Here is an 11259-nt window from a genome sequence, read left to right on the forward strand (position 1 = left end):
AAAACTGGCTTCTACTTATTTTTTAAAAATACTGCAACCCAGTAGTTAGAGAAATGGGCTGACCACTATGCAGATAGCCAAAGTTTAGTATCCTAGCTTTTTAACCTGGTCTGATTCAACACTGCAAGTGCTTGGTTGTGCTTATGAAATGCCTGAAGTTGAATGCAGTTGTAGGTAATGTCAGATACCTGACATTTCAGGTATCACATAGGTAATGTGCTTCTCTGTCAGAGTAAGGAAACTCTGTGTCACATCCATGGCTTTTCTAACCAGTTCTGGGTTGGTGTCAGTGGGGTATGAATACAAGTGTCTGTCTTTGGGCAGGCTGTTGAGCAATCCATTTTAAAGCCAATGTGTACAAAAGGAAAAGAAGAAGAAAATGAGAAAACTTTGTGCTTCTGTGAGCACAGATACAGAGGGATTGGATACAGAGGGATTTTTTCCTTTTGTGATGGAAAAGGTTTAGACATCCCTTACAAACAATCATTGTAAATTCATTCTATAGTCTTATATTGTTTTATCTGGGTTTTGTTGACAGATGTCTGTTGTGGTTTTTCAAGTATTTGGTGTTAATGGTGAAATTGACATCAGAGGAGAAGACACAGAAATATGCTTACAGGTCAACCAAGTGATACCGAACCAACTAGGAAATATTGGTGTTCGACAATATCAGTGCAACAGAACTGTTGGTAAGAACTAACAATTCAGGATGGTGAAATTGGAGCTGGAAGCATTTGTTCTAAGTAAATAAAAATGCAAACAAAGTTTTATGTTAGACTAGCATCACTTTTATGCTGGTTTAGATCTCTGTTTTCTTTCTTCATTGCCATACACTAAAAAGGAAGAATAAGTAAATAGAACTGTGTATGATCATGTGGGTAGAAAGGTGCCTTGCATTGAATTCTGGTCATTAGTTTGCTTTTTTGAAAATGAAGTAAGCTACATTATGTGCTACATTATGTACATTTTGGCTGGGGTAGAATTAATTATCTTCATAGTGACTGGTATGGGGCTGTGGTTTTGGATTTTTTTCCCTATTAAACTGTCTTTATTTTAAGCCACAAGTTTTCTGGCTTTACCCTTCCAATTCTCTCCCAAGTTCTCTCCCCAATCCCACTGGTGGTGGAGTGAGATGCTGTGTGGGGCCTGGCTGGCCTGGCTGCTGGCAAGGTGGAACCACAACACCTTCCATTGTGTTATGGTTTCAGAAAGATGGAACTCCCTTATGACTCTAATAGTATTTTACTTAATGTACCTTACTTTGAAGGAATGTTTCTTTTTTTCAAGATCAGTTTCTCTAGATTAAATGACACACACAGTTTAATCAGGTTTATAATATGTGATTTAAGAAAAATTAAAGAATTTTTTGCTGTCAGGAAATATGAGCTTTAAAGACAGACAACTGGTTTTGGTTTGGTTTGTGGTTTTTGTTTGTTTTTGGGGGGGTTGGTGGTTGGTTGGTTTTTTGTTTATTTTAATCTTAATACAAAGAGTGTAGTTTCAAGCCAGATATTTGCACAGCTAGATCAACCAGTGTCTTGTCAGACACTTTGCTCCCCTCTGCCAGCCTTCTACATGGATTTCTGGATGTAAGCTCTGTTACACTGTAGGGTTTTTGGGGGAGATCCCAGACGCACCTGCTTCTGGTTCAGCTCCTTTCCCAGGAAATAGCTGTAGCAGCTGTTGGCTGCCATTTTTTTTATTCCAACCTTCTATCAGCATGGTTTTTTTTCAGGAGGTGCTTCAGAGGTGGTACAGCCTCTGATGCCCTGGCTAAAGAACCCATTTACTGGTAAGCTGAGCCACTGCCAGCAGCTGCTGCCTGAGCAGCTGTTGCATGGTGTTGTATTCAAGCATCTGAAGGCTAGGAGAAGGTCCAGCAGGGAGGACTCATGGCTGACCTTCAGATCATGCAGCAGGCAGATTGATTCCTGGTTATCTGCCATATCCTCTGTAAAAGCCAGAGGGAGTAAATAGTATGAACATGCCACCTTCCTGCTCTTTTGTGTATCTACAGCTTGAACCTCTGATAATAATAATGCTTCTCAGCTGATAATAGGAGGCTTGTGCACTGTCTAATTGTTTTGTGGATAGAAAAGGTATGACATGATTGGAATCTCCAAATACTTCCACTTCATATCTCTTCCTTTTCTCTTTCTGGTGGGTACCTGAATGGGTGAGCCAACAACACTTTTTTTTGGTTTTATGAATTGCTGGTCACTCCTAATCTATAACATACATCTTCTCTCCACTATGATTTCTGTATAGTCAGGAATCTTCTGTAGCTGCTGCTGCTCCCCATGTCTCATAATCATTTCTATTAGAACAAAAAGAGGAAAAGTTTAGAAAAAGCTTGAGAAACAGGTCAAAAGAGACTGTTTAAAAGAGTTAATGGTAACAAAATACAACTACAAGAACATTTGAGCAAATGTGTACGATAATATCCCAATAAAAGCAACCTCCTTCTTCAAGACCTTTAATAAAATTTTCTTAAGTGCTGCATTAGCAATTGAAACCAATAACCTGAGGAACCATGCAATGCAGTGAATACTCGAGTTATAATTACAGTCTACAAGATGTTCTGGATGAAAATAACTGTTTAAAATCTACTATACTGTTAATGCAGTAGATTTAAAGAGGGAATAATGTGGCTAAAAGCTGGACTAAGTTGAAGGCTACATGGCAGCTCTGCAATTCCCTGCAGGGCTGGATGCAGGACTGCAGTATTGCAATGATCTTGCCGGCAGCAAATGCAAAAGAAGGCAGGATGGAGTATGGCAGAGGTGTTGTGGGAGGGCTGTGCTTTTACTGAGATTTTACCATGCTGAACATGCTTGTGAGAAGGCAACAGCAGTTCACAGCAGCTTCCAAAAATTTTAACACACTTTTTATTCCATCTTCCCTTGACACTGGCCCTTTCAGATATCTGCAAGATAACTAAAATTGTCTCAAAGATGAGGCTGAATGTGTGGTCTTTTCCTCTGCTCTTTTTGTGTATTTAGGGTTCTTCCAGCAATGATGCAGGCACTCTCTTCAGGTGCAGAAATGCTTAGGGCACCTACTGCTTATTTCTTTATCTGTATGTGTGGGAAGTATATGTGCCCTTGAGGAAAATTAAGTTTCCTGAACCAGTTGCAGAGATTCATTGAACTGAGTGGTCATTGTTCTTCTGTCTGGAGGGTATTTCTTCTTCTCCTGGGCTGCTGGTAGTTTATTCACTTCCCTCTGGACTGAGCCTAAAAAGATAGTTGATACTTGTATTATGGTTTTGGTTGGTTGCTTTGTTTTCGGGGTCGGTTTTATGGGGGAGGGGAGTATGAGATTTAGCACTTCTTAAATATTGGAAAGATTTAAGGATGGAGTTGTGGCTGTTGGTGTTGTGGAAACCTCTGTTCACAGAGGTAACAAAGGGAGAGATTCTGGTTCACAGCAGTCGATGAAGATTCTCATGTGTCTTTGCCTGATTGACAGTGGGTCCATCTACCCCAACTCTAGTGCCAGTAGATAACTGTGTAAGTCCTGACTGCTGCTGTGGCAGGTCATCCATGAACTGGCACACTATACAGGAAGAGGAACACAATTAATGTACAAATAGGAAAGCAAATCAATTATGTTGTCAGGCTGCTGTAGCTCTAAGCACTGTCTGTTGCATGATGAATTGACGTAATTTGGTTGGTTTTTCTTGAGTTTCTTTCTTGAGGTAGCTTTCAAGTTTCAATGCTTGTTTGTTCTATAGTTTCTGTGACTGTGATTCTTGTCATAGAGATAATTTCTGTAGCTCAGCCATCATAGATGGCTTGAGAACCATGAGATGACTTGAGAATCCCACAGCATAACTATTTTGTACAAGAAATGGATGCTGCTCATGCACCTCATCTGGTTACCTTAAATTTTTATTTTAGTTTAGTTTAGTTTATTTTGGTGTTTAGAACTTTTTAAGTTGAATGTTGCAATAGTTTTTACTGTATAAAGATACTGAAATTAGCAAGAAAGTCGTAGAGTTTTTTAACATTCAAATCTATTGCCACTCAAGTAATGCATATGTGGTCATATTCTCTATCTTACTGCATTGCTGTTTATGGTTCCTAAGTCAGGAAGTTCAGCCTTTCCAAGAAAACACCTGCTCTCATGAGAGAGTGAAGTGACTTTAATGTTTTCCTGAATTGAAATTTAAGGACTTAGTGTAAAAGCATGCAAAATAATTGTTTTCCCATTGTCAAGACACCAAGGAAACACACTTTTTTTTTTTTTTTGTGGATGGTGATAGTTCTGCATTGTCCTTTCTCTTGTCACAGTGAGGTAGTAGCCCTTATATGTACTCTCTATTTTTTGTATTGAAGTGATATACTTAGAAATTTGCTCTGAAGTTCTGTATTTGCAACACTGCCTTTTATGAATAATAACTCTATGGTGCTTTTTGGAAAATCAGTTGGATAACAGACGCAGAAATTACATCATAATTGATTTTTTTGTAACTGCAAAATTTTAATGCAAATTTGTTTTCTTTTTGCAACAGGTTCTGACTGTAAATCTGTGGCTGGACCTGTTAATTCATCACCTGAGATTAGTCTGAGATGGGAAAGCGGGCCTAGTGCTGTTGTACATTCCCTGCTAGCTGTAAAAAATGGGTTTCTTCAGTGTCATGTGGAGAACTTCAGTGCTGAATTTCTAACATCTTCTCTCACAAACATTCAGCATTTTCTAGAAGATGAAACTGTCGCAGAAGTGATGCCCATGAAGATAAAAGTTTCTAATGCAAGGATTAATTTAAAAGTATGTTAACAATGAGATACTTGGCTGCTCTAAAAAAAATTGTGTTCTTGTTTCTTTGATGATAAACTACTAATCTGGATACAGTTAACTTCAAAGAAACTGCTATCATGCTCTGGAAGGTCTTTAGATAACACTAAAACAATTTTAAAATCCATAGATTTGGTTAGCTCTGTGGTATGCCTGGAGGGGAATTATCCGCATGACCAAGCATGAATTAATATTTTATACTATTTCCTCCTCTCCCAAATCTTTCTTGTAGAGTGACAGTGTCTGGGAATTTCATATGTAAGGTAGATCAAGCTTCTAGAGGCACAATTTGCTTTTTATGGTTGGGCTTTTTTGCTTAGCAAAGGATATGGTTTTCTAATTACAAACCATGGATTTTAAAGGTTATTTATCTCTCCTAGTTGGAGGGATAGTTCTTGCAATGAAAGTTCTGTACAAAATAAGGAAAGAGGTTATGGAATTTCAGTACAAACCATTTGAACACTGTTTCTTACAACCCAAATTTCATGTTCTGCTCTACCTAGAAACAGATACTAAACAATGCAAGCATTTTTCAGCACCATATCTTAAAATATTAACAATAAAACATTAAGAAGACACTTCTGCTCAAGTCTCCTAGGGAACTTTCAGACATTTAAAGATGGTGAGTTCTGTGCTGTACAACCACTGAATATAAAGATAAGGACAGTTTTTTGAGGGGTGTAGAAATACAAAGAAACAAACATAAAGATAATTATTACATTGCTTTGGACAGTAATAATCACTCATACAAACTTTGAACAGGGTGAGGATTGGAAGAGCAGCTCCAGTTCTCAATCTGGGGCTAAGGTCTTTATTCTGCCAAGATCATTATTGACTGGAAAGGCAGTTTTCTTGTGTTCTACTAAAGAATACATCAGTATTCCTTCCCTCAGTGATACAGCCCTTCCATCCCCTGAAGATCTTGGGGCACTCTTTTAGAGCTGTTCCTCCTCTACAGGATTAGCATAGCACAAGCATTTTCTGTAAGAACTGTGGATCTGTTCCTCTCATTTCAGTGGATCACAAACATGAATTCCCAAATGCAAATAACGAAGTCTTTACATATAGTCATTTGCATTTAAAACCAGGATTGTGCTAGTTTATTGGCAAGAAGGCAGACTTATGCAAAATGTTCTTGAGAAAGCAGCTGCTTGAGATGGGGAATGTACAATAATAAACTGGCAACAAGATTCTACTTGGCAGTAAAAGCACTGAAGTGCTCACTCAGCAGTGCACACAAGTCATGGTGAAGTTACTTATGATGGTTAACAAACTGCAAATTTGACATAGAGATGGTTCATTTCTACAGAGTTGTTGGGTATTAAAGAGTAAGAAGATATGGTTAAAATGTGTGCCGCATCTCCTATTCAATGCAGTATGTTCTTTTATTTTTTCTGCATGAGACTTGATGCAGTGTGTTTCATGGCAAGGAAGGAATTTAAGAAATTATTTTATTGCTTGCATTTTCTGCTGCAATCTCAATGCTGTTTCAAGAAACTGTGGAACCTATATCTCAACGGCTTTCTTGGTACACTATTACTGCTGATATGTATAGTTTCTGATTATACTGGCTGTGTTATTCTGTTTGACAGGGATAATGAACTATAAATACTTACTGGGGAGACCCCAAAGAAGTAATTTGTGAAGCTTCTCTTCTGTTAGATACAGTAGTGTAACGAAACTGCAGCTGGTGTCATCCCAAACTAAATTCTGACAAGACAAAATCTGCTCAAGAATGATAGCTGTACCCATTCAATCTTTAAGTAGTTCAAGGGAAAATCAGATACTATATAGCACAGGCTTCTTATCTGTGATTCAGAGAGCTCCTGAGCTAACAAATGTCTTGAGTTAGGATATAATCTTATTGAGATGTCTGTAAAAACACTGAAGTATTTTAATAGGACTATATATTGAGTTCAGCAGACTTACTCCAGAGATAATTTTCAGCCTTTAATACAATCCCTGGGGGAAAAAAAATGAAGCCAAAGTTTAGTGGAGGTCCCATTAGAAGATTCTGCTCTGAAACATTCCCTTTCAACTTTCATTAAATCCACTTATTTTTAAATAAACATCCCAATTATCTATTTTGATTTCCTTGTTAACTCTTTTTTTATTATGTGTATTTTTTAGGATGATAGTCCACGTGAAAATCTTAAGGCATCTGAGCTTGTACCCATAAAACTGCATATTGACATACTCTGGATAGAAAGAAATGATGATGGCACTTTTCTCATTAGAGGTTTGTATGTTCCTGCACCTTCATATCTCAGTTCTGTAATCCTGTTGTTTTTTCCTTTTTGCATACATGGGACTAATTATGAAAAGATAACTGATGATAATTTGTGTAAGCTGTGTTGCCATATGCCATAATTCTAGGTGTAGTCACAAAAAGGAAGATTATCTTTTTGAATAGTGTATTGGCTGTGAGAACTCACAGCTGACTTAACCTGGGAGAAATAAAAATATGCTTATAATGTCATCAGGATATGCTTCATCAGTGCATATCACTTCATCATGATAAGTGTAGGGTTCCTTTGTTGCTGCAAAGCAAATTAAAAAATTGTCTTTCTTTAGAGATTACCAAGGTGGTTACCATTTTTGTTGTTTTGTGTTGCAGCTAGTAGTAGAAACTACTGTAAAACCATGACCCTGACTTTTTCCCTTGATGTACAACAGTATATTTTAACAGATGTTATAGTGCAGTTCAGTTACAAATGCTAGAAAGTTTCTTTAATGCCAAGTAATTAAAGTTATTTTCTAATTTAAAAACTTGATTCTGCAGGTTTATCACACTCTTTACTCTTTAAATGTAAATGCAATCTTCAGAGAGACCTGGAGACAGTATGTTAATAGCAATATTAATAGTTCTCAAATTTCTGATTATTCAGAGTGCATATTCTGTGGTGATGATACAGGTTGGTATAAAAATGTGTTTATTTTCTTCAGGCTGGAAGTTACATATTGTTTCTTTCATCTTCTAAAAGGTTATGTTTTTAATTAAATTTTATTCTTAAATTTGATTTTTGAGAGGCAAATATCAATGTACTTAATATTATATTTGTTTTAGGTGGGTTTAATTTTGTATTGATAAGAATAAAGCTTAAAAATTTTTTTTGACAAAATCCCTGCACACTATTTCTGTAATGCAGACAATCAAAAAGTAAATGATGTGTCAAAGATGAAGAATTCAAGCAGTACATCGCAGCAAGCAGTGGGATCTGTTGAACGTAAAACACAGGACCAAGCCACGCAAACTACTTGGGAAACACCCAGACCTTCTAAATCAAGCAGGGATTCATCTGACTTCCTTAAAAATGAGGTATTAAGAATTCATTTTGACTTCACCTTGCTCCCTCAAAATTATATTACAATCATTATTAATCATAATTTTAAGGCTGTCTGGAGATGAGCCTGTGATACTCTTCTGTTTAGTAGTCCGTTTGAGGTGGAAAATATGGATTGTTGATATTATAGTGTGGTTCAGCAATTTAATACTGCTCTCTAAATAGTGTAATAATACACTGCACACTGACTTTTCCATTATGTCAGAGGGAGTTTTATAAGGGAGTTTTATTCTCCCTGTCTCCCTCATTTCTGTACCACACAACTGCCAAAGACAAGGGACTTGGCTGTTTGGTCAGACCCTTACTAATCTATCAGTCATACATAGATTTTGAATGGATGATGACAGAAGCCACACAATAATTTGGCTGTTTTTCTCACTGACTGTCTTTCTGGTAAGAATATGTTCCTAGAACTTAGAATCTCAGGTCATTTCCATTCCTCTCCAGAATGGAAATGGCATAGCTGAAGCACTGGCTATCCCACCTTTTGGTATCAAATATGGTATCAATTTAATGGTATCAATTCTCTCCATGTTCTACACTTACTGAGAATCAGTTGCAGTTGACTCAGCCTCAGCAACCCTCCACCCAGCAATGAATGGGAGCATTTGGTATTTTAAAAGTTACTGTAATGGAAAAACTCATCAGTATGGAGGTATACTAATAGGTTTCTTTTCTAACCCGATCATTTCAGCTTATTGAAGAAAACGAATGTCTCAAACAGGAACTAGCCAAAGCCAAAATGGCTCTTGCTGAGGTCCAAATGGAAAAGGATGCTCTGCTTCATCGCATGAAGAAGATGAATGTTGATCATCAGTAGGACAGTGTTCTATTGGTGCAAAGCATCCTCATCAGAACTGCAAGTGGTGGTGGTACCTAAAATACTGTCTGCAAATCACTTGAAAATGTGGTTATTTTTTTGCTTACAGACAAAGTTTTTTCATTGCAAAGAAATTGTTTGTGAACCAGGTACTATTCTGAAATTATCATTAAGCATTGTAATTTTTCTCAGCCCATTTTAAACTGAAATGATTTTGGAATAACCAGTTTATACTGTACTTTATTAATTTACTGAGAAAAAAAAATCATATCATCTACTTTTAATATTATCAAAAGAAATGTTATATTTAAAATGTTTTCTGAAAAGTGGATGGTTCCGCAATGAAAGAAGGTGCCTGGGTACATAAGAGTCCATGACCATGCCTCACTAACAAGGTGTACCTCTCTTTCTAAGGTTATGTTGTTTGATTGTTGCCAGAAGATATCTATACAAGAGGTTACATTTGCACTATGATGATACAGACTAGATCCTCTAGAATAGTATAGCTACTGAAAATTAAAATACCAGCCCTAAACTGGCCCTACATTCAGTGTAATTTGCCCCGAGAGGATTTTAAGTATATTCCTCTGGTGCTATAGAGTTCCATATATCCTTTCCATATGCACTCCTAAAATAAAACAGTAAATGCTGGAGAATTTAAATAAGAGGGCATACTACTGGGCTTTCCTTCTGCATGAAGGTCCACTGTATCTGTACAGCTGATGTAATTTACACATTCACACTTTATTTTTCCTTGCTGTGTGAAAAGGATGTAGCCCTGATGTAGGATCTGGCCCTTTGTGACAGGTGAGCTTTGAGCCATTTTGCATGCATGTCTGATTCCTGCACAACTTATCAGACATGCCCAAGGATTTGGTTCAGTTTATTTTAATAATATCAGCGCTTGTGAGGGGGAAAAATCCTACTGGGATTCATTGATTGTATATTGTGCTTTTTTTTGATAAAAAAAGCTGTAGAGAGTCACTTAATTACCCAATGAAATTGTGAGATTACATGAAATGTAATTATACAGTTTAAATAATGGGTGATTTGTACAAATGGAACAATAATTTTCAGCTAAAAACTGGTACAGATGAAAAGTAAAAAAGCACAACACTGTAAAATAGAGACTGTAAGAGTGTGCTTCTAAACAATTTAGGAAACAATGTACAAAACCATACATGCCTGTAAGAGATTGTCTTTGCTGGAATTAAAACTGATAGAATAATTTAACTAGTGACCTTGAATCTGACAAATGAAAATCTTTTAATTGCTACCACAATTGTTTCTGCTCCATAGGATGTTGGAGGGAAGTTCTGTTTGTAGATAAGCAAACAAATCTCAAAAAGTATTTAGTATCCTGTGGTTTGACTTTGCATATTCAGGTTGTCAAACCAGTTTTAATTAAAATGGTTTTCATCAAAACTTTTTGAAGGGCACATAATTTGCACTGCTGGAAATAGTTATTGAGAGTGTACAGATTTTAATCAAGAACTCTGTGGAAGAACTGGTTCAGGCAATATTTTAAAGCCTGCCGTATGAATTCCTAGTTGAAACTCTTAATGCCCATGGAAATTTTTATTTTATTATTCTGAATTAGATGAAAAAATAGACATACAGTATTTCTATTAGAGAAGCAAAATATTTGTATTTAAATAGTTATATTAAACAACACAGTATTAAATATGAGTGGTGCAATTACACATAAATACAATGTCAGATTCAGGGGAGGAGTTCTCCTTTGGTTTAACTCTGGATGGTACTATTAAAGTAATTCTTATTTGGTTTATCCTTGCCAAGATCTAGTTGGAATTATTCTGAAGAAGGAATGTATAGAGTGCTTAGTAGCATGTTGCTAGAATATTACATTGAGAATTATCTAATTTTTAAAAAGAAATAAATAGCAATATCAAATGCCTGGGTTCTTTTACTACATAAAATAAAACTTGCTTTTTTTTTTTTTTTTTTTTGAAAAAAACCAAACAATTGCAAATCAAATCCAGAATAACAGCCTAAAACCACCCTGCTCAGTACAGTTGTTGAAATTCAGGGTATCACTTCCTAGCACTTCATTATAACTGAATACATTTCTCCTTCATGGCTGTTGAACAGTAATGAAAATCACCAGTGGACAGTTCAGAGGAGATGGGTGTGCTTGGTTGTGAGCTTGACAATACTGAGATTGATAGTACTGTGTCAAATGTGTTTTGCTATTGAAAAAATCTGCAGAGGGAGAGTTAATAAATTCATGTTTGAAAGTACAAAGTTAAACTAAGCTCTAATAGGCTATACTAA

The 11259-nt window shown here is 36.4% G+C and overlaps 1 protein-coding gene across 2 annotated transcripts in view; it reads left to right on the forward strand.

Moving 5' to 3' along the window:
- The window catches only part of BLTP3B (bridge-like lipid transfer protein family member 3B), a 47647-nt gene extending 36769 nt beyond the window's left edge, over positions 1 to 10878 (forward strand). For both annotated transcript variants that reach the window (XM_088055185.1, XM_014248940.2), the window contains 5 exons: positions 539 to 689; positions 4517 to 4773; positions 6931 to 7039; positions 7950 to 8119; positions 8839 to 10878. In XM_088055185.1, coding sequence (XP_087911311.1) covers positions 539 to 689; positions 4517 to 4773; positions 6931 to 7039; positions 7950 to 8119; positions 8839 to 8964 — 813 coding nt within the window. In that variant the 3' untranslated portion in view covers positions 8965 to 10878. The remainder of the gene's footprint in view (positions 1 to 538; positions 690 to 4516; positions 4774 to 6930; positions 7040 to 7949; positions 8120 to 8838) is intronic.
- The last annotated feature ends 381 nt before the right edge of the window (positions 10879 to 11259 follow it).

The sequence above is a fragment of the Pseudopodoces humilis genome, chromosome 5, assembly GCF_049639895.1.
Source record: "Pseudopodoces humilis isolate 2021_Gansu_Grassland_sample_001 chromosome 5, ASM4963989v1, whole genome shotgun sequence".
Lineage (NCBI taxonomy): Eukaryota > Metazoa > Chordata > Aves > Passeriformes > Paridae > Pseudopodoces > Pseudopodoces humilis.